Source organism: Sphaerodactylus townsendi, linkage group LG03, assembly GCF_021028975.2.
Source record: "Sphaerodactylus townsendi isolate TG3544 linkage group LG03, MPM_Stown_v2.3, whole genome shotgun sequence".
Taxonomy (NCBI): Eukaryota; Metazoa; Chordata; class Lepidosauria; order Squamata; family Sphaerodactylidae; genus Sphaerodactylus; species Sphaerodactylus townsendi.
The window spans coordinates 58505310-58529949 of NC_059427.1; the positions used below are offsets into that span (position 1 = coordinate 58505310).

General features: G+C 39.6%; 1 protein-coding gene across 1 annotated transcript; it reads right to left on the reverse strand.

Annotated features, from left to right (window-relative positions):
• Nucleotides 1-3090: 3090 nt before the first annotated feature.
• Nucleotides 3091-18034, reverse strand: FBXW12 (F-box and WD repeat domain containing 12). The gene is made up of 10 exons (XM_048487976.1): nucleotides 17887-18034; nucleotides 16360-16397; nucleotides 13831-13991; nucleotides 12487-12608; nucleotides 10674-10883; nucleotides 7881-8042; nucleotides 6372-6579; nucleotides 5480-5664; nucleotides 5269-5396; nucleotides 3091-3395 (listed from the first exon to the last, which is right to left on the reverse strand). The coding sequence occupies exons 1-10, from the start codon at nucleotides 17977-17979 to the stop codon at nucleotides 3296-3298; spliced, it is 1407 nt and encodes a 468-aa protein (XP_048343933.1). The 5' UTR covers nucleotides 17980-18034; the 3' UTR covers nucleotides 3091-3295.
• Between the last annotated feature and the right edge of the window lie 6606 nt (nucleotides 18035-24640).

A 24640-nucleotide genomic window follows, 5' to 3' on the forward strand; every position in this document is an offset into this window, starting at 1 on the left:
ATTTACTTCCTCTCTCATTCCTGCAGATAAAGTTAGTTCTTGTGACTAGATATTTCTTTTCATGTTAAATCAGTGGATTGGAACCAGTTACTTCTAAACTGTTCAGCATTAGCTTCCTCAACTTCTGTTTTGTTGCTTCTTTATAGATTGTTTTTAATTAATCCATATTCTTCCTTTCAGCAATGAACATGAAAAAGTAAGTAGGATACTATGGTGTTTTCCTGAGCATTTGCTATCAACTGAATTTTGCCATCAGGAGAAGTGTGGAAAGTTTTACAAGTATTGAGGAAGCTAACATTTCTCCATTTTCATATGATCTCCATCTCTCAAGAGAAGATGTCTGCACTGTGGGTTGAGGTAGTAGGTTGTATAGTTTTAGGGTCATACCCACCACTGGGAGATAACTATACAGTCTACTGTCTTTCCTAAAGAGGCAGAGAATCACCAGTGACAACTTAATTATGGTTCCACTACTGTGTTTTGAGTCTGAATCTGAATTTGCTTGTTCTTGAATATAGCCATACGTTGCCAAACACTATTGATCTTCATGAATAAAATGTAATTTTGACATAGTAAGGAAGCACTCGTTATAGCCTGTCCTGTTGGTTTCATATGCAAAAATTCCAAATTAATTAGAAAGACCTTACTGTCTTAAATTTCTCTTGTCAGGTTGAGGTAGTAGATTGTATAGTTGTAGGGCAGTTATTTTGCCCTCTTCAGGAGATAACTATACAATCTATTGCCTTCCCTGAGGAGTAACATTTCTGCTGTACTGTTTTTTTGTTTTTTTACTGTTTCAGTTGACCTGGACTAGGTGTCTTTTCTCCAACACTTTTTTTTACAGACGTATTAACTGAAAAGTGCTAATTTTTCAGCAAGAGTTCATGTCCTCTTAAGTACTTCTAGACGGGTAACTACAATTTGTGGGTGAAATCTCTAGTCTTTGGGTAGCTCCAGAGCAGTGGACTTATTATACTAGGTTCTGTGGAACACAGGTAATGCTGCTGCAATTGTCTTGTGGGCTTCCTTCGTTGGCCACTATGTGAACAGATTGCTGGACTTGATGGGTCTTGTTCTGATCCAGCATGGCTTTTCTTATGACTTCTGCCTGTGATGCAAAACAACCAGACTGACACAGGAATATAGAGCTGAGAGATGGCCCCTGAAATCCTCTTCCTGAGGGAAAAGGAATAGAATATCGGGGGGGGGGGGGGTAACCTGGAAAAGTGTTGCTGTACTAGGTCTAACCCCTGCCTTCAATAAGATACCCACTTTGAGAAGAAATTTTAGTTTTATGCAAAAAAATTCCGTACTGATGTAATCTGTTAATCCTGTGGTTGTGTGAGATTATAAATAAGGGTGCGTTTGAGAATATTACGGTAGTATATCAACTTCATTTTAATGTTTCACATCCCCAAGAATTGAGTTAGTGTGACAGACCGGTATATGTGCCTTATGGTATTCCTAGCTGTCTGTATGTTGAACATTTTTGCCACTTAGATTGAGCTTTAAAAAGACATTATTGATTTGTTGCTAGCTTGAATGGAGAATTAGAGTTGGTGAGCTGGATTCAGACCAAATTTTCTGTGAATCGAAGGAATTTTTCAGCAAAACCTTATTCCATTGTGGCTTACTGATCTCCCCACAGTGCTGTTCCTGGGGGAAAGGGCACACTCAGGGACAGTCAAAAGGTCATGCTTAATGGAAGATTTAATTGGTATCCAACCAGTTGTATACGGTGATAACAATTTAACATTTTGTGTTCACCAAAATGGTGTCTGTAACATTGCCTTTGTACTTAAGTAATCTCTAGGAGTGCAACACCTGCTATCCATAATAAACATGTACATTTCTGATCATTGTTTTTTCCTGCATAAAGTTGATCTTTTACTGCAGCTGTTTTTGAAGAATTGCAGAAGAAATGGTGGGTTCCTAGGAAGAGGTAGTAGGTTGCATAGTTTTAGGGCAGTGGTTTTGCCCACAAGGAGTTAACTATACAATCTGCTGCCTTTCTTAGGGCTTTAAAATTACAACCGGATCATATTAGCTCAATCTAACCCTTCACTGGGGTATGGTATGCAGAACTTAATACTACTGTGTCCACGGTTCTGAGTAAGCCAGATAAGTTATTTCTATATTAACTCTCTTATGAGCTTCACAAGGTATACCCACAGTGCATTCCTAAGAACATTTTTCTGGGAGTAAGCCTCATTGAATAGACCCAGTAAGATCTTCCGCAGTAGATCTATTTAGGATTGCGCTCTTTAATGAGCAAAGAGAGTCTTTTAAATTGTGTTGAACTGTGCCTCTACTGAGTAGAAAAGGGAGCTGCTAATTGATTTAAAATGTGCTTCAAGGGAAAACAGCATATAAAAGGAAAAATACTGAATTTTTCTATGTTGGTCCCATGTGGTTTCCTGAGGGGGAGTTTTTGAAAATGTGAGCTGTTATGAGATGATCGCAACCAATTCCTCTGTACAGTGCTATTTCAAAAAGAAACGCAGACAAATACACAAGTAACAACAATTAAAATGAACAGTTATTGCAGTTGGTAGGAATCCTTGCCTTTTCATTGTACCTATAAGAGGCTGGAGAGAAGACTGCAGACATACATGATTCTCATGCTTTTTTCGGAATAAAGTAGGATACAGTGCAGACCTAAACACATTTTTCCAAGCCCACCAACGTCAGTGCAGTAAGAAGGAGGAAACTCCTCTTAGGATGGAACTGATAGTAATGTAGTTGCTGTGCAGTGGCTCCATTTGCATCTCATGCAGTACTCTTTGTATTCAAGGTCAAAATTTCCACCATATGTAGTTGTGGACTTTGTTGTGACTCTTTTAATCTACTATCTCATCCTGCCCCCAGATGTGGAAATTTGTAAGTATGCGTTGTCAACTCTGATGAGTGTTACTTTGCCCCCCCAAAAAAGTGTGTCATAATTTGGCCTGGTTTTCCAAACCTTGGAAAAAAATAGTTTTTTCTCATACATGGTAGTAATAAAAACAAAAACTGTATTTCGAGAGAAGGTTTTTTTCTGACACCGAAGGTAAAAAATTGGGAACTCAGGAATTCAAAGAATACACAAAATACAAGCAGATGACCAAGTGATTTATTTCTGGTATAAATAAATATTAATCTTTGTCTCATCCTATGCTAGTTAAATTGCGTAAATTTTTCTGTATAGTACTTAGTGACTTTTTAAAGCTAGTTGTGTCTCCTCTGCACACAATTATATACTTGTGAGACTGATTTATGTGAAGTCTCTTAGATGAATGTTAAATGGAATTAAATCTTACAAATCAAAGCAGTATACCCTTAAAATGTCTTTCTGATCCACTTGAGCCACTACACCAACAATGGTCACATCATCACAGGCCACGTTTGTAAAGCCTCTGGTGAAAAGGGAGAAACATAAAATGATCAGCAAGAGTTAGTATTTACAAGTAAATAATTCATATCACAACTCACCATTCACACTATTGCAAATCAAATTACATTGTTTCTTGTCTGCAAGAAACTTGGAACCCCAGTCCTAGTTTTAACGATTCTTGTTAATTCACAACTTAATACCCAGCTTAAACTATAATGGTGACTTCAGTGCAATCTAGAATGCAGCATGGACAAGGACTTAATGCGTTGTAAGAGAAATAGACAACCATTTTTCTACATTCATAGAATCAGTTTCTTGCATCTTCAGATCCGAGCAGAAATCTTACTGTAGAGTTGGAGATTAAATTTTTAGCATCTGTATGTGTATTACTTGCTTATGTGCTTATTTTAAAATTAATTGTTCTTAAATCACTCAACTTGTGTTGTTGTCAGATATTTTGACTGTACCAGCGATAAGCTGAAATGATAGCTATTCTGGTCTAATTGCATTTTCATGCAATTTACTCATGCAATTTACTGTATATACTTGTGTATAAGTCAAGTTTTTCAGCACATTTTTTGTGCTGAAAAAGCCCCCCTCGACTTATACACAAGTCAGCTGTATTTTAAAAATATTTTAGGGTTTTTATTTTGTTGGCTGCCAGGGGGCGCAGTTTTTAGGCTAGGGGCACCAAAATTTCAGGGTATCATCAGGTGACACTCCTAATGATACCAGCCAAATTTGGTAAAGTTTGGTTCAGGGGGTCCAAAGTTATGGACCCCTAAAGGGGGTGCCCCATCCCCCATTGTTTCCAATGGGAGCTAATAGTAGATGTGGCTACATTTTGAGGGTCCATAACTTTGGACCCCTTGAACCAAACTTCAGTAAACTTGGGTGGTATCATCAGGAGGGTCTCCTAAAGATACTCTGAAATGTTGGTACTACTAACATAAACATTCCTCCCCTGACAGGTTGTGTGAATGTCCCTTCTAAAATGACACCTGCCATGTACAATTTTTAAAATATGTACGCTAAAAATAATGAACTATTCTTTTAAAAAGCAGGGTAGTTTTGAGTCACAGTGAACAGGCATGTTCATTCCAGTTTTTATTGTAAGATCCATTGTTTAAACCCCTTCCTTACAAAAACGCTAAGGTTTTTGTACTTTTAAAGTTATTGTTGATGCCATATTGTTCTTGTTGACCTTCTTTTCCACTTACAGAGCCAGTTTACTGTTTATCTTTGAAATAAATATTCAAAATATATTCAAAAATATTTAACCTACTGATGCTTCAATTAATGTAATTTTATTGGTACCTATTTTTATTTTTGAAATTTACTAGTAGCTGCTGCATTTCCTACCCTCGACTTATACGCAAAACATGATCACCCAAAAGCCCTCTATAGGGCTGCATGGGATTATGCTCTAAAGGCTGGGTAGAAGCTGACTAGTCAACTGCACTCTCAGGAATACCTCTGGCCTGCCCCCACTGTGTCCCAGAGTGGCACAGCATCCATTCACTGGCGTTTTTGTTCCTGTACTGGGTAAGTGCCTGGGGAGGGCAAATCCACTAGCATGGGCCCACATCACATCCAGCAGTCCATCGCATTACCCCCCCCCCCCCCCCCCCGGGGTTAGGCCACTAATTTCATAGAATTCTCCTAAGTAGTAAAAGTAATCAGTAAGCTATGAATGAATGATTGCTATTTAGATTTGCAATCTGATAAACTAAAGTGGCAGCATTTATTGGTAGTTTCAGAGTAGGCCAGCAGACATGTATTAGTTATGCTGCTATTTGAAAAAGTTTTAGTGTTTTTTTCCCCATTAGAAGTATTCAAAACTAGAGATTGTAAAGCAGGTAACTAAAAACTAGGTTTAAAAAGGTAAAGTTTACCTTGACCATCTATGAGATCCTCCTATTAAATGATAGCGACTAATGAGGGAAGGCATTTTGTTTTCATTTTTCCAGGTGTACACACAGAGTGAGAGATCTAAGGATGATGTGACAACACGAAAAGGATCCTGCAAAAAGACCCACAACTTTTAATTAGGTATTCTTTATAGTACAGTACAAGCTGGGAAATAGTAGTAGTAACTGTATGTACCACCCATATTGATGTAATCGTCTTCTTGTGATCTTGGAAAGTGCATAATTCAGTCCCATTCAGAGAGTATAATTTCAACTCCATATCCAATGCTATAACAAGAGTTTGTTTCCCAAATCCTGCAATGGTCCTGTGATGAATAGATGTATGTTTCTTTGGTAATCTGAAGGTTGCAACCTGTTGAGCTTTTATTGAAAGGAACAATTAGATGTTTTAAAGAGTTTTAGCTCTAAAGCTGCATTTATAGCCTTTTTCAGGAGTTGATAGTCTGCTACTCTGCAACCCCTAAATGGTTCTACAACACTGCTCTACAACACATATCCTGACTTGTCTCATGATTTGGATGTTCATGGTGGTTCAAGTGTAGTGATACTTTGGAAAAATAGTGGCAGCAGAGAAAGAACATCCCATCTACATAGTGTATTGTTTAAGGGCTTCAGAAAAATCTGCTTGATCAAAGGGATTACCTTCATAAGATCAAAATACATTATCTATTTTGCATTCAGCACAATAGTGTATTAAGAAATCCAGAAAATAAAAGAGAATAGTCCTTGTGTTCATTCCACAAGATAAAGTCTCTGAAAACATGCTGTTCTTAAGATGGATAAGTCAACATATACAAGAAAGGCAGTACTTTATACTACTAAAACTATTACTTTGATTTGCCCAGTCAATTTTGTGAGTAGTTTGGGGAAAGACTCAGTGACGCTGAATAGGTAACACTTGAGTAGATTTTCCCTCCTGAGTGTTATCTGGAACTGGAAGTAATGCATGTTACTTGGGAACTTTTAGAAAAAGTGTATTCATTTGAATGGTAAAGTTATGCCTTCTACATCTTTTGGACTGCTAATAAATAAAATAAGTAAAACTCTACTGCTTTAAAGAAACTTACCGACAATATTCATTTTATACTTTGATTTCTGTACGGTTATATCAAAGGTTGTGATGTTATAGGGTTGATCTGCATCATGCATTAAGGCTATCCTTGCTGGTTCTGCTGGTAACCAGCAGGTGACAAAAACACATGTATTGATTGGCAGAGGACTAGAGAACATCAGTCGATCGTCTTCTGGATTAGTTGCATAATGTGTATAAAGTACCTGGTATACAAAAATGAGACCTATATACATATTTGCTTTACTTCTGCAAACTATTTTATTTGTATCCAAGGGTTGGGCCATACCCAGTGAGACTTTTGTTTCTGTAAATAGCAGAACTCTGTACCGTATCATAAATGCATCTTGGAACTTCAGTTTTCAAAGGCATTTGCACGTCATTTGGGGCAGCTGTCATTACAGAAACACAGTATAGTTGTGCAACATTCTTCGCTTCAAAGTCATTACTGGTATCTACAAAAGTTCCCAGCTATATATCAGCCTAGTTAAACTTTTCTGTTAAGTCACAGTTGATTTGGGGTAACCCTGTAGGGATTTCAAGGCAACAAACATTCAGAGGTGATTTGCCACTGCTTGGCTTTGAGTCATCCATAGCTATTCCTTGCTGGTATCTCATCCAAATGCTAACCAGGATCAACCTTGCGTAGCTTCCAAGATCTGACAAGATCCAGATAGCCCGAGCTATCCTATTCAGAGGAAAGGTCTACAGCTGTTACTAAAAGGTATCTCAACTACAGGGAAGCTTCAGACCCAGAAGCCTGTCACAGGCATGGATACTAGGAATTTTGTTTGGAAAACAGTATGTGCCTCAATCTTCCCTAAATACTGCCTTGGCTACAAAGTAATTCCTCTGATCACAGCAGATGAAATAACTACTGCTTAGACGACACACATTCATTGCATGTTTTTCAAACTAATATGGGAATACCCATGAAAAAAGATTGCAAACCAACTCTTGAATTACTACTACAATATAATCAAAGAACTCACGAATTTTCATTAAACATCTTTAAGAGATCCATGCAATATATTTCAGACCCTCTTGGTTCTTAAATGTGGTTATAGTAGAAATCTTGATTCCTGACACACTTGTTGCCTTCCTGCTACTTTTTAGTTCTTTACTCTTTTAAAAGCAATTTGGCATGTCCACTTAGAAAATTAAGTAAACATGAAAACTGCTGAATATAAGAAATTTTGGTTGTTTAAAACACTGTATTAATCCTGGAATTGCTCACCAGATTCTCAAGCTGCTTGAAATTATGGGAAATTTCAAATTCAGTTTATGATAATAGCATGGATGTCCTCTTGGTAAATTGGGAAGGTTTGAACCCAAAACCTTGAGTATGGCTGAAATAATACATTGGAGGAACTCCTTATTGAGATGATCAGTTAAGGTGAACAAGCCTTCTGAAACATAGCTGCAAGTACTATGTGTTTACTTCAACTGTTCTTAATACAGGAGTACCCAGAAATATGTAGAAAAGGGAGCAATAGCATAACAATACCTTTGGAGCGTCGTTGCCATCTAGAGGAAGGACAACTATTGATTGCCCATCTGGTGAACACTGAGACAGATTTACACCACAATTTGGGAATGGTCTTATACAAGAAATCTGACTTAGAGTAGGAGCTGCCAACGTATAGATTTTTTCACTTGAAGAGGCTATCTAAATCAAAGGAGAAATATGGTTAACTTTAAGGGCGAGCCAAAACAGCACTACAGTTTCGCTGTGCTATTCATGGGTTTAAAAAGGGAGGGCCTATTTTTAGCAGTTTGTTGAGAGAATTTGAAAACTGGCTGAAATGTTTTCTTCCCCTTTGGTTGCATGACACCACAATGAGACACAAACAGACATTTGCTATGGTTTGGGTCTATGGCTAGTGAGTCAAACTGAGGACAGAACATCCATGTCCTTACTCTACTGCAGTTATGGAGGGGTGGGGGAATCATGCCAAGCCATTTCCACCAGGCCTATAGTCAGGGAGTGAATAAAATGGGTGGGGGGAGGCTTTCAAGATACTTTTCATTAGACTTCAGCATTCTTTTTATGCTCCCAAAATTTTGAGAAGAAAGTTATGGCACTGAAAAATGCATGTATTTAATTTAATTTTCTATCTCACCCCATCTGTAGGCTAATGTATGTAACTACTTCAAAAGTATATAATGAAAAAGAATTATTTTGATAAACTGGCAGAACATTATGTACCCGTAGTACAATCTTGAACTGAATCCTACCCTTCTCAGCTCAATAACTGCAGTGGATGTAGAAGGGTGTACATCTGTTTATAATGAACTTGCTAGTCATACAAATAGGAGGTTATAACATACACCTAATTTTAAGTGGGGCGGGGGATCTAAAATCAATGTAAATATTGAATATAATTACAAGTACAGTAAAAATTTTCTTAACCAGCATGTATTCAACTGGCATACTGAATGAGTGACTTAGCAGCAGGCTGGGTAAAAATTTTGTCAACTAGCAAACCCCTGACAGGTAAACTAGCCACTCAGTTGTATTGACAGCTGGGCCTGCAGGAGTGCTGGGCAATTTAAATAAATATAGAGTAGGTGTCATCATATTGACAACAGTCTACTCCAAATCCATTATTCTCCTCAGGACTTCATATAGAAACTGAATACCTTGAAACATGATTGAATGCCGAGGAATTCCACAACACAACAACCCTAATGTTTGTCTCCAATTGCAACCTATGGGGAATCCAATCTAAGGCAGAACCTCCCTGCTTCTACTTCTAGATAATCCCTGCTTCTACTTCTAGATAACTTAGAACAATGGCATGGTCCACAATGTCAAATGCTGATGTATGTAGACTAGTTTTAATTACAGAGCATGCATATGCTTGGGGGGTGGGGGCTCTTCCTTTGTTCTTGGACTAAAAATAGGTTACATGGTCTGAACCCTAGCAATTTTGCCTCAAAATAAGTTTACAAGAAAAGAGATGTCTACGTTCAACTACAATTGCAAGCCAATGAAAATTCGTTGTTGCTTAATGTATCACAAGTGTTTTTATTCTTCAGCCAGCCAACTGAAGAACAGTCCTTTCAAGATTATCTCAAGGTAAAAATAAGCCACCTCCATTCCATAAATCCTAGAACAGCCCCCACCCCGTGCCCTCTTCCCTTACATTTTTCACGAGTTTAACTTTTCTCCTTAGGTTTTTGTGTATGGAGAACCAAGGTTAGGTTTTTGTGTATGGAGAACCAAGGTAGTTTTTTAAAAGATTACAAGCCAAGTAACATGAATGTACGTCGCATCTATAAAAGACCAAATCCAAGTGAGTTAACGCTGTTTCCAGAAAGTTTCTGGGTTTTGGCAAATTCCTGAGGGAACAAGGTTTATAGATGTCATAGAAATGTGTTTATTGCTATTCAAACTTGGGCTACAGATGACAAGAAGGTGCTTTTAACTGATCTTTGAAATTCCATTGGTAAACATGAGGCTTCTAGTGTGTCTAGGGAGGCAAGGTATCTTAATAATTTGTCTGAATCCCTACCTGAGAGATCATTAATCTCGGCACAATCTGAAATGAGATAGTTCCAGCAGATTTTGGGATACAAATAGGCATCTCTGAAAACCTCCAATAAAAATTTTCATGGTTTGCATTACAGTAATCTTAATCCATTACTTCTAGTAATGATTAAAACAGCGAGTATGCAACACAAATATTTCCTGTTAGCATGTTTGAAATCCCCCTTGCCTCCTCCTTGTTATATTTAAAAAAAATGCTTTCCTGCTCCTGGACTCCTATCAATCCACTCATTACATATAACTAGTAACCATCTCATATTTATAAAACTAGATACTGTAGCAGAACTCCAATACAAAATAAATTTTGTTTTAAAAAAGTATGAAGCCATAGATAATAAAAAAGCATATGCTTCATTCTGAAATTTAAAAACATCTTCAAGAGCTACTCTACTGTAGCAGGACAGGATTAACCAACTGAAAGGAAATTTGATTTCTAAGATGGGCATGATCTCCAAAGCCAGGATAGGGAAGCAGAAAAAATGATCCAGAATCAAGACATGGAAACTGTGGACACATGTATAATTTATACACTGAAATTCAACTCTTTGCAGTACAATGTTTGAGTTGAGTGGACCTCTGGTAGACCACTTGACACCAATTGGTTTGGGCTCCTCCAGATGACTGGACAAGATTGACCTTAGTCTGATCCAGTTCATATGATTTCTGTTTCTCAGATTTTAAAATGCACTATCCCACATTCTTAACAAACATTGATCAAGGTAATGGAGCTTATTAGACTGTACTCACCGATAGAAATAGCTTATTGTTTATTGTGTAGGCAACTGCAGGGCAGAATGTGGAGTCTGCTGAAAAAGCTCCAAGCTCTTCCCCTGTGTCCCCATGCCAAAGTTTGATTGTCCCAGACAAATCTCCTGTGACAACCAGATTATGCTGAGGGAGTGTGATAACTTGTACTAGTTTTGTTTCCTGTTTGGGACTCGACCAAATCTGTGTACCCTGATCAAAACAATAGAAAATGCCAGCTGATGAGCACACTTTAAAAATACGACCTTGTTGTTAGTGCAGCCAGTATTATACGCTTGACTACTACACATTTTTAAAGTATTACATATTTCCATGACAATATATCTCTTATCACTTATATTGTTATTTGTATGCTATTGCTGTATAGGAGGTCACTTGCTCATTTTTTCTTTCTGTATTTTCCTGCCACTTCGTTGGAACTTGTTTTCTTAATTCTATTGCTCTGTTGGATCACTGTGATGATTCAGCCTTATTCATTGTGTTTCCGAGTCTTGATCTGCAGCCAAGAGGCTTTTTACAAAATTTACATAATTTCAAATAAAATGTGATCCAAAGGAAGCTCAATCTTCTTTGTCCCCAAGTCACATCCAAACTCTGAACAGAAATAGGGAGACTGGAAAATTCCTTTCTCATGCAATCTGCCTTAAAACCTTCAACTTCCATTGATTTTTCCCCTCACTTGCATCTTTACCAGCAAGGAAAAATTCAGATAGATTTGCACCCCTCCCCCCCTCATTCCACATCCCTGATGACATGTAATAAAGTTTGCAGGATAGTAGCATGTGCTTGACATCTGACTATATACCTTTTTCAACATAAAGAGCCAAGTGCAGTTGTGTGTTCTGTGACAAATGTTAGAGCAGCCCCCCCCCGCACAACTGTAGAAAAAAGAAAGTCTTGCTGATAGCCATCTGAGACAATCTTTTATCAAAGTTCTTTGTTTAACAATGCAGAAAATGATGGTTGACAAAGGCAGAGCGTAAATAAAATTCTTAAATACTAAAAGAATTGGAAGAGAGTGGGAACAGAACCAGGCAGGCACTAGGACCCTGGCAGAGAATTCCACCAAAAGAAGGTCCAGGAAGATGTGGCAGATTAATTCACACATCTCCTGAAATCTTTCTGTGGACAAAGGTATAGATCAGGCCTAGTTTGAATAGGGGTATTTGTTTGGATGTATATGGTGTAATGCAGCAGACTCCTTCCCTACTGTTCTTCAGTAGCAGTACAAGATGGCTAGCTTACTTCCTGTTCAAACTCACCAGAGCTGAAAAAACTAACCTTCCATAAGAGCATTTCATGAAGATCAGCAGATTGCAGGGGGAGGAAAGTTCTCTACACTAGAAATACAAAAAAAACACAAACGGAGCGGAGCTTCGTAATGAGGGGGTTGAACCCGGGGGAACCCCCCCCCCCCCTTACCTACGTCCTTGCTCAGTTTTCAATTTAGTCAGACGGTGTTTGTGTGTGTGTTTGTGCAAAGGCAAGAAAGGCTATTATTGGGGTCTAACCATGTTTGCATACAGTGTTTGGTTAGTTTTTCTCTCACTGTTTGTACAATCTCAAGCCAACTGCATTGTTTTGTCTTAGGAGGAATCTTTGCTGTTAGATTCAAGTGTTGTTATATTTTGTAATCTGTTCACTGGTTAACGGAAAGCTTTTATCTTAATGTTCCTTGGGTCCCAGTGAGAAAGGTGGACTATAAATAATAATTTGTTAATGTAATGGGTATGTGGAGGGTGCAGTCAGAAGAGAAGAAAGGTTTCCCCTTTTCCCATTTTGAAGTCCAACTTACCTCTTGGGCATCCCATGCCTTGACAGTGCCATCACTAGATACAGTGCACACCTTCGATTTCACCTCTCTCGTGGCAAATGTGTGCTCCTTAGGGGACAGGTAAGCCATATCTTCTATCTCTCCTAGAACATAGCAAGGGATTTCATTTGGAAATAAAATCTGTTGTTTTGAGGTTCATTAAAAGAATAAGCATTGATTCAAAATAAAACCTGAGCAACAACTCAAATGGGCATTTGTTTGCTAGTATCAGGGTTGCCTTGTTCATCATCTCATATGCTTACAATTAAACATTCAGAATAACTGAATAGATTTGGCTATGTCAATGTTTTGAGTCAGGCTGAGCCAAAAAGGACTTAATCACACTTTGTACACAGGCTGCAAAGAGAGGCCCTCCATTTTAGAAAGGAGGGCTATAAGAAGGCAGGGGAAGGTTCTGCCTACTTTAGTCAACAGGAGAAGTACCCTGAATTATCTGGGTGGTGGGACAGCTGCTGAGGTGGCAGTAATGACTACAAAATTCTGGCTACCATTTCTCTTAAATGGTCTGTGGGTGGACAGGCAGTGAAGTCACATTCCCTTTCCTGCCCTTTCCTTCCCATCCAGAATGAGTCACTGCAATACACAGATCATTTTGCTTTGCCTTCAATAATAGCATAAAACCAAATCCAACTGGCTCTATGGGATTCTGATATCACTTCCATAACACAATCTCTTCTCAGGATCAGTGAGAGGTGGGAGTAGGCCCAGTGGTTAAAGCTATATACCGCCAAACAGCTTGCCAGCAGTAGTAGCAAACAAGTGGAGAAAGGATGGCACAGAAAAACACTTAGGCCCTTTCCGCACACGCAAAATAATGTGTTTTCCAACCACTTTCACAACTGTTTGCAAGTGGCTTTTGCCATTCCGCACAGCTTCAAAGAGCACTGAAAGTTTGAAAGTGCATTATTCTGCATGCACGGAATGAGCCAGAGTATATCTTCTGCTTTTCCTCAGAAGCAGCTCCACAATAAGCCTCTGAAGTATAAGCTTAAAAATATTCCTCAGCTGAAAAAAACCTAAATAACAGGATATTTGCGCCAAACTCACTTCCAGACTTGCAGTAGTCATACCAAACAACTCGTTAGACAATCAGTTTAAAATTACACTTCAGAAAGGTGCATGCTTCTTGGGAAATGCTTAAGATGGCTCACACAATTATGTGCACACGTTTGTAACAAAGCAAATTTTGCACCTGGAATCTTATAAGCACAACGTAATGCATAAAGAGTGTTGTATACAGTAGGTTTTTGTTGCTATTCTTTAATTCTCTGTTCTAGGAGATAGCGGATGTTTCACACCTCATACCTTCATGTCCTCTCATGGCTTTACATGTGTAGTCAACCGAAGGCCGTCCTGACATCATTTTATGCTCAATATTAGAACGCTGGAGATAGTATTTTTTCCACGTCTGCATTCCTGGGATCACTGAGATATTGCAGAATGCCCACTGATTTAGGCACATATTTCTGTAAACATAAACTATGACAGCATTACCTTGAAAGGTGTCTTGCTTCCTGAACAACTGTTTCATTGAATTACGAGTTGGCACTAGAGGCTGGTAAGTAATTTTTCACAACTTTCATATACTCTAGATGCATTTTGGGAGGGGGAAATTATTCCTTATTTCCCAGCACTGCTGCTCCAATTAAATCTGGACCTATCCACCTCTGCTCTGAAGAATTATTAGGAATATCAGGAACCTCTTCTGCAGTTTTTCCTGTAGAGCATATGTCTTGGCAAGTAACAAATATGCCACCTCTGTGGTATTATTGAGCCAAATCTGACAATTGGTTGATGTTGAAACAATTGCATAGAAGGGAGTCCAAACAGCATGGACTTGCAGATAGCAGTAAAAAAAAAACTACATGAGGACATAGCTGATTTTTCCAGCTTATGGTCCTCTTGCTAAATGTGTTTTGAAATTGGTTGTGGGCTTTCCGGGCAGTGTGTCCATGGTCTGGTAGATCTACCAGACCTTGGCCACATAGCCCAGAAAGCCCACAACAACCAGCTGCATTACACATTGTTTTGAAATTGTTTACTGCAACCCATGTCAACCAAGCTAAAGTAAGTATTCGAGATGTGTCACTGTACTAACATCCTGAACTTCCAATGCCTACAGTCTCTTAGTGCCTCTAAAGCAGGGGTAGGGAACCTGCGGCTCTCCAGATGTTCAGGAACTACAATTCCCATCAGCCTCTGTCAGCATGGCCAATTGGCCATGCTGGTAGGGGCTGATGGGAATTGTAGTTCCTGAACATCTGGAGAGCCGCAGGTTCCCTACCCCTGCTCTAAAGAATCTGATTCAATGGAAATGGCCTGTTGGAATATGTCAAAACAGTACAACACAGCCAATTTCAAACAATGACTAGTGACCAAGAAGAGCCCATGTTTTCTAAAAGCTGGCAGAGGGAAAAGAGAGCTGTGGAAAATGAATTCTCTGTTTAGTACAGGTCTTAAGATATTTCTGCACTTGACACCTTCTGTTGTCCTGCCTTTCCTTCTCCCTCATATGCCTTCTATGGGGCAATAATGACTGACTGACACAGGCTATAGTACTGTGTTTCACATAAAGATAATCAGTTGAGATGCATCAGCTGAGAAAATTGTATACTTCCGCATTAAAATACAGTCCTGAATGAATATGAGAACTATCATTTGTCAAAACCATTATTTTGTGTATTATTGAACATCATACTTGTGCTACAAGAGCATTTACAGTTCATTGAATGAAATACTGTGCTTTCCAAACAGATGCGGGCTTGGTGGGGAGCAGAGCTAGGTAAACACTAGGACCTAGGCAGAACATTCTACTACAAAGAAGGTCTGGCATGTTTTGTTCTGTGGCAGAGGAATATACTATCTACTAACATTTCTGTGTGGAACAGAGTATAGACTGCACTACCTGCTTTTTGCAACTGCGTGACATGTATGTGAGAACTAATTTCAAGATTAATTAGATCAGGAGTCCCCAACATGATAACAACCAACACCTTACCTGACATCTGCCAAAGTCCAGCAGGGCTTCAAACTGGCCTTTAGAGATATGATTGGCTGTGCAGGTTTTAAAAAATATTGCTTCAGCAGCCATTGCTACCAAACCACAAAGATCTTCGCTGTGTAACTGAAGGTAAGCTATGAGTATGCATTTTAAAATATGTGTATGTGTTCATTTTAAAAAGCACCCATAGAGTTTATTGATTTTTTTAAATGTAAATTATTTATTGTCAGCCTTTCTCACTTGGACTCAAGGTGAATCTCAGTCTTACATTTTGTGGTTGGTGTCACCTCTTTTGGCAACCATTTTGTGACTGTTCACCATCCTTTCCACAGGTTCAAAAAAAATGGAAATCTCTGAACTGTTCAGGGACAGACACTGAACGCCATACAATAAAATCTGAATTTTTAAAAAACAGTTGTTTTTTTAACTATGTGTACTACTTTGAAAATTCAGGGGGTGGCAGCAAGTAGCTCATTTCTTTTGGGGGATGGGGGGGAGAAATATTAACTCCTGAGCATGAGATATCAGTCATACTTCTTCTTTTGGACACATTTGAATTGCTTATCATATAACCAGGCTCCTGCTAGTCAATGGCGAGCAAGCAGTGAGCCCAGCTGATGGATGTTCAAGCACAACTCAAAAACCACATCTGGTTTCTCCAGCCTGGAACTCTGTTATCTTTCCTGTTGTTGGCTTTATGTTTAGATTTCACTTATTATATAAACATACACGTTGAGTAAAAAAAACACCCCTAAAAACACTATGATTATCATATATATTAATTGAATTCTCCAGATGCCATTCTAAGTTAACAATTACAAAAATGTACTCGCCTCCAAAGAGAAGTAGTCTCTGTTGCTTCGAGCCATGTCTAATAAGAGAAATAATCATAGATGTTAAGAAGTAGCACCTCAGGATGGCATAACACACACACACATACCTGAGGACATCTAATGCTTGATAAAGGTGGAGGAAATTCCTTAGAGGTCTAAGCATAGTTCTAGAAACCCCTCCCTTGTGCAAACACTGAAGTACTATTCCATTATTTGTTGCTACAAAGTACTTCATCCTTCAGCATTTGCACAAAAGGGAGAGGTTCGGGCCATGCGTGCATCTGTGCCAATAAGTAGCATGATTTAGCAGAAATTCAGAAGGGTTTTTTTTCTTGGCACTTGGCTAGCATACTGAGAAAAATAGTTCTAGTTGAATTATTGTTGGTCATAGTTGTAAAACACGCGAGGATTTTCCCAGGAAAAAAGTCACAATCTTACAAACCTCCCTCCCATTCCTCCAGCTTCAGCACAGGCAGGGTATGCCATGGTCCTCTGTTTGCAAGGCCTGAGCAAAGGCTGTTAAGGATGATAGGACACTTTGGAGGATGTTGCATCATAGGGTCATTGTAAGTCAAAAGAAACTTGATGACATTTAACATGCACATACATTTTGTCTTTGGTTTTAGTCAATATGTTATAACCACTAACTGAAACTTTGAGCCAAGAGGATAGCTGGAATATAAACGTTTGAATAATTAAAATAAACAAGCATAAGCAGTGATATAAACAATGTTACACAAGCCGCTCATGCACCAGATACTTTGCCCCAATGCAGAAGCTTCCAAGGTTGGACCAGAATAAAAACAGCCATTATGATGTAATTCCAAATCTTTGGGAAACTACTAAAATACACTCAGGGAGTAACCCTGATCCAGTCTGTTCAGAAGCAAATCCTATTTTATTTACTGGACTTTATCGCCAGGAAAGAGTTTTTCTAATTGCAGTCATTCTTGCTTCCTTTCTCACAGACCTCTTAGATTTGGATCGAATACCTAAATTGCCAAGACAGGTAACCTAGGAAATCCTTCACTACGGAATCCTGACAACTGGTGTTCTGATGTCAGTGTCATGATGGCCCACCGGCCCGTGTAGGAATAAATGCCCGTGTAGGAACAAATGCCTCCGGGATCAAAGATTTAGGGCTGGTTTTACTGTAATGCGATGTCACTGTATGTCCAGAGACGAACTTCTTAAGACAAACATCTTTTTTCGATTTTATGTTAGACAGTGTTTAACCCTATGAAAATTTCTTCTTCATCTCCCCTTACAAATACCAGGATCAACAGTTATAAAAGGTAATAAAGGAACTTAATTTTATAAATCTACTCAGCAACTAAAGACCAATATGAACGTTAACCTGAAGATCCGGACAGTAGCCTCTGCAGAGTTCTGCAGCTGCCATTTCCGTATTTGACTAAAGGGTGACAGGACACCACGAGAAGGCTTATTTTCTAGTTTCCCTGCCCAGCAGCCACGACACTCAGTCCGTTGGAGCGGATTTGTTGCCAGACCACAGGCCCCAGTTACCTTATTCACTTGGGCTATTCTGAGTAAATCCGGAGCTTCCAGGTACGAGAAAATATGGACCAGGCAATCTAATGTAAGCGACTCGCCACTCATCTTCCCTCCAAGATCGCCCCACCCGAAATCTTAGAGCACGTGGCTCCATTTCCTATCCCCCACCCTCCCCTGTTTTGTTAGAGCCTCTTCCAGACTCGCTTTCCGACAAGGACAAATATTTCCGGCATTGCTGAGCACCCCGGGAACTGTAGTTTTTCCTACGCTGAGCCCAGCATGCTATTCGCCCAGCTGTCTGCGGTTCACACATGATGCATGTTGCTGCGGGAAGTAAAGAACTCTGGCTTCCCAAGTGACGGTTCTGTGCCTAGAGATGCGATTGATACAGCAGAGATAGTACTATCTGGCGGTGATTAGTAGGTGATTAGTAGTTGGTTTTGGCTACAACGCCATGGGAGGGTCGAAAAACAACAGTGCAGCACATGCCCGCCTTGAGTAGACTGCAGCTTGCAATGTTCCGGCACATCTCCCCCCCCCCCCCCCCCCCCCCCCCCCCCCGCAGGTGGAAAGTAAGCTGCGGGAAAAAGGTCCCCTCCCTCTGCCTTTCGTTTGCTGTGCTGGTGGCTGCTTGCAGGGAGTTTTTAAACATAGCATGGTAGTCCAAAGTGTGATTTTTTCCACCTGCAGTTTGAAGTGGTGCCACATATTTCTTTTGTTTGTTTACAAAATGCATATTCTGCATTTTGCCCTCATAAGGACCCCCAAGGTGGCTAACAATTTAAATCATACATGATCAAATGAAAACGACTAAATTAGACCCCTCTTTCAAATACAGGTAATTAAGACAACTTTAAAAAGAGCATTAATATGTACAAAACATAAAATTTTCCCCTGCCGCTTTACTGTTGTACAACCACTGTTGTAAAATACATAGAACATGAAAACAGGTTTGACCCAGTTAAGTAGTTTTCAGGGTGAGCTGCTAATGAGTTTGTTTTAAATGTTGTTCTTGACAATGACCAAGGAGCCTCTTAGAAACAAAGGGCAGTTTAACTGCAAATGTAACCTCTGCAACTGCATACACACAATCCTAATTTCAACTGGACACATCTGTCACTTCCAATTGTTTGCTGTCATTTTCTCTGGCAGTCTGCAACCTCAGCCTTCAAATTGTTCAGATCATGAGGGGTGTTTTCAATTCAGTCTAAACTGTAGACAAGGCAGCTGGAATATATGTGTGATCCGCATAACAGGAAATTATGCAAGAATCTCTAATTCTGGTATACTTTTGGGCTGTTTCCACGGTTCCACCACTCTCAAATTGGGGATGGGGGGCTCAGAGCATTCACATAATGTCATCTTCCATCTGTGCTCCTTCTCTTGCCTTCTGCAGTGTCCCCTGCTTTGCTTCAATTTTCTAGAGCCTGCACTTCTCCAGTCTTTCCAGAAATATCAATCAACATCTTTTTTATTCTGAGAGCTTTGCTTGACATCTCATTATTGAGAACCAACATGGTGTAGTGGTTATTACTGGATTTGTATCTGGGAGACCCAGGACCGAACCCCCACTTTGCCATGGAACCTAAGGCCAATCACACACTTTTCAGCATAATTTACACATCAGGGTTATTGTGAGGATAACATGGAATAGGGGAGGAATGTTGTAAGCCACTGTGAGTCCCCATTGGGAAGAAAATTGGGCATAAACAAAGTAAATAAATAAAAATTATTTTTCCACTGTTTGTTCAGAAAAGAGGAGATTTCTGAACTGCTCTGCTCACATCTCAGTACCCTTTCCCATCAGAATTCATTTTGTCTTTGCAAAAAAAAATCAGTACTATAGGTTTTTAGAAAGCCGTTCTGGTGTTTGTGGGGGTGGAGCGGGAGGGGACAGACAGGAGGCATAAAGAATAGGGAGGAAGGAACTGAAAGTTTTCCACTGTGGCTTTTCCGCTGCCACTGTGAATTGCTGCACATTTGTGGAATCAAAGTCCTAACCTCTTTCTGCTCTCTCCCATACTTGATCAAGAGAAGAAGAGTTGGGATTTATATCCCCCCTTTCTTTCCTGTAGGAAACTCAAAGGGGCTTACAATAAGGTGACCAGATGGTCACCTTTGTGAACTGGGACGGGTGGCCATGCGCATGCGCACACAGCCGCAGGAGCGCACTGCCTTGCACCCCAGAAGGCAGTGTGGCAGCCTTCCAAAGATCAGGGCACTTGAAAAAACCCGCGGGACGTGGGACAAATTGTTTTAAGGCAGGACTGTCCCGCCAAAAGTGGGACGTCTGATCAGCCTAGTTTACAATCTCCTTGCCCTTCCCCCTCACAACAAACACCCTGTGAGGCAGGTGGGGCTGAGAGAGCTCTGAAAAGCTGTGACTAGCCCAAGGCCACTGAGCTGGCATGTGTGGGAGAGCAGAGACTAATCTGAATTCCCCAGATAAGCCTCCACAGCTCAGGCGGCAGAGTGGGGAATCAAACCCAGTTCCTCCAGATTAGAATGCACCTACTCTTAACCACTACGCCACTGCTGCTCCAAATGTTGATGACCCTCAAAGAGTCACACTACCTGTTTGGCTTCTAAATACGCTACCACAGATATTTAGGGTTGCACAAACATTTTGGTTAACCAAAAGTTCAGGGGAGTTGACATCATCCAGCTACCTTATAAGGAAACTTATCACTGTTAGCCCATATAGTCCATATAACTATAGGTTCGTCCCTAACTAACTATAAGAGAGGCAATTTTAAATATGTTCGTAGGTTATGCATACTTTCCTGGGAACAAGCTCCACTGAACACAGTATGGCTTAATTCTGAGTAGAAATCTATAGAATCATGCTGTCAAATTTTTATTTTGGTTTTCAGCACCATTTAATATATTATAGTTAAAACATTAAAGCTTTTGTTATTTTCCTCTTTTATAGGGACCTGTGATGGAAACAGGAATGTTCCAGTCCACTTTTTTTAACTGCATTCAGTTATTATTCTGCATTGGTCATTCTTTTACTCAGCTCTCAGGCTTGCTTGAACTATATATTTCATAGTCCTGAATATGTCTCAGACTGAGAGAAAAAATCCTGAAAGTTCTTGGCATCTGTGAATTATGTTTCCTTCAAGAACTGCATCTCTATGTAAGTGCTTATTGTGCATTTCTAAGCGAGTGCTAGACAATAATAAATGAGGCAAATTACAGGCCAGGATGTGTTAGTGATAACTGTTTTCCACTAGAGACAGAACGGTGAAAGTTTCCAGCACAACAGCAGGGCAATTTCCCCCTTGCTCAGTGAGACAACCATCAACTCTGACTCACCCAGACAATCTGCTGTACCCCAGAAAAAATATTCAGTGGTCTGATAACATCCTATTGGTAGCACTTGAAATGATCTAGTAGTTGAAGTGTGGTAGGCTGACCTATGCAGGTCTAACCTTTAACTTGATCTTTTCTTGTCTCCATGTTCAAAAGGAAATCACATGTATGGCATCAGCCTGACCCAGAAATTATTGCAGGGTGTAGGATATTTTGTGCAAATAAGGAAGGGCAGAGCCTGTAAGATGAATCACCAAAACAGCCATTATCCTGAGGAAAAACCTTGGTGGGTGGACTAACAGTGATAAGTTTCCTTATAAAATAGCTGGATGATGTCAACTCCCCTGAACTTTTGGTTAACCAAAATGTTTGTGCAGCCCTAACTATCTGTGGTAGAGTATTTAAAAGCCAGACAGGTAGGGTAACTCTTTGAGAGTCTTCAACATTTATTGTAAAGTTTGAAGATTATATAGCTTAATGCTACACTGTATGCTGATAACAAGTGAAAATGCTCCTATTTTTAGTACCCTGCACAGCATGGAAATAAATAGAGAAGCAGTTGCTATAACGGCAGGAAGTAAGCTATTACAACTATTTAATTTTTGGCAAAGGCAGGCAGTTGAGAATTCCTGGATGTTCACGATGGTCTTAGATAAGATGAAAATCCCAAGAATGATTACTTTCCCTCCTGCCCCCGCTGATGGCATGTGTAGGGTAGTCCAAGTAGTGAAGTAATTTAACAGCTAATACTTGGGTTTGTTTCAGTGTCCTTTCAACTACACCAGGGTTCCTAACCTGATATTATTCAAGAATCATGCAAAACAATCAGCAGCATTTACAGCGTATTTACCTTTGACACTTTTTTAAAGCAAGGTATGCTTTTAAAAATGGGCTGGGCAACCTACTTTAGCCTCTCTAGTACAACTAGTTTGCAGCCCTACAGTCATGGTAGTATGTTATGACAAGACAAGCACTTCTTAAAATCCCTTTTCCTTAAAACACAAAATGTTCGGGAGGCCATATTTTTTATTTTATTAAATGTAATACCCCGCCTTTTCCCAGCCAAAGCCAGACTCAGGGTGGCTTACAAACATAACTTAATCACATCAATTTATCATATATTAAAACTTTAAAACACAATACAAATTTCTATCCTTGATGGTGAATAATGGGTATCCATAATGGACCCTGGTACAGCCTAAAATTCTATCCCTCCCCATCCCATCATAAATCCATTTGCTGTTCGGGCAGGAGAGGAGGGGGGACAAGACATAGATGCATGCCTGGTTTTTAGTTCCTTAATTCGTCCCCAAATTGCTAGGAGGATACGTTACTCTGTGCTGCAGGAAAACTGGTAGTGTAATCCCCATGCTCAGAATGGCTTGACCCAGAAAGGGGTGGAGACTCAAAGCAGCAAGAGGCTGCAGAGCTCCTGTAGTTTGGAGGAGACAAGGCTACCAGACTCGGACCATGATTGGTATAAGCCCTTAACACCTTGTTAAGCGTTTTTAAATGTTTGTAATGGGTGAGAGTTCTCCTGGAAACCTTCATCATGTTGAATCTTGTTCATCAAGCCCTTGGAGTCTTCAGGAGCCAACCCACTTGCAAAGAAGAATTGGACTTGGCAGTATCAGTGGACTGTAAATATAAGGACTTGAAAATGCAACCTGAACAGGACCTTGAAGTGTGATGTTAAATGTTGATGTTGTATGTTAAGAAAGTAAACCATTTTGTTTTTAAAAATTGTTGTTGCAAACTCATTCCAAGTTCTGCCCCACAGAACCCACAGATAGAGGTTACAGTAGCATGTCATGAGAAATATGCCTCCACACGCACCCGCCCGCACATGCGTGCACACACACACACACAAGTTACATTCAGACGACTCTTGGTTGAAACTTGGAGCTTATTTGCATGTGTCTCATAAAGTGAACACCTCCTAGCAGGGCTCGTTCCAAGTGTTAGGGGATCTTGGGAACTCGCTGCCTCCTTCCCTCCCACCCACTCTCATGCAGCTCACCTGTCTGTGTGTCTTTTTTCTGCCTGCTTGCAAGACTTCCCACTGTCATGCTCACAGCTGCCTGAACTGTCTGGGAGTGGCTCCAACCTGGATTTTGCAAAAGGATTGCTGGTGTAGCAATTTTCAAAAATCCCAGATTGAGGGAAATAAAACAGGGCAGACTTGCTTGGGGAACGGGACCTGTGTTAAGTCCTGTCCCCCATGGGTTGTATTGTGCCCTACACGTGTTATATTTGCTCCATGCGGAATCCACCATTGTGAAGGATAGTGGGTTGGACAAAGCTAGCACTTCAATATGATTCTCTAGCTCTAAAAGAGAATCAGGACTTCTTTAAAATGTGGATGCATGCTCATTCGGCTTCTGCCAAAGAACGCACAGCCACTCTTGTCTTTTTTTACCTGAGCAATAGATGAGAGTAGAATATTCAAAAACAAGCAACTTGTGTGGTCACCCTGAGCAGCAGAATGAAGTATGTGATAGTCTTTAACAGAACTTGAGAGCAACACAAAATAATTTTAATGGATACGTGTATACAGTTTGAGAAGGTGCTTTCCACCTTTTGGTTTATGAGGTATCAATGTAAAGACAATTCTGATTAAAAGTGAAGAGTTTTACTCCAATTTCATGATGAATAAAAGCTACCACTGTTTCCTTTGCTGTTCTTTCCCACATCTTTCCTATCCTTTCTTTCTAACATTCCATTTTCCCTCTGATTTTTCTTGAACATGCTATAACTCCTGTGACTGTGAATTGGTATGTGTATAAATTAGTTACAAGCTGTTGTGTGTGGGTAGCAGAGGACTGGCATGAACATTCTTGAATTCTTTTTTTAAAAAGCAAAACAAATCTTGATGCTATGCTCACTGGTTAATGTTCTGTCATTATTACAGTTAATAAACAAATATTTTTAAATTCTGTGTACCTCCTGTCTTCTGTTCATGGGATTGATCGAGAAAAATAACAACATAGAGATGAACAATTCTAACATAATGTTTAAATTTTAGTTAATTTTTTTATTGAAATTGAAAATTAAAAAAAATCTAATGTAATGTTTTCAGTTACATTTCCACAGGAATTGTTGCCATGGAAGAAAATGTTATATATAAGAAACTCTCCATTACTAAAACCAGAAGATTTTGCTATTTAGCACTCTTGGTCAAAAAATGTCATCTCTGAACTCTGTCATCTGGTTTACCTTCATTCATTTCCCCAGACCTGACATTTCTCTGAACTACAGTAGGAACATGTTAGTACTTGATCTTTTTTTCTAAATATGGCATTAAGTTGACAGTGCTCACAATGATAGGTGTGAGACGTTCCTTTCATTTACTCCTAAATTATTGTTTGGAAAAATGCTTGCAAACTGATGCAAACAGTGTCTAACAGAAGTAAAACTTGGCATAAACAAAAATTAGCTTCATGGTTTTAGT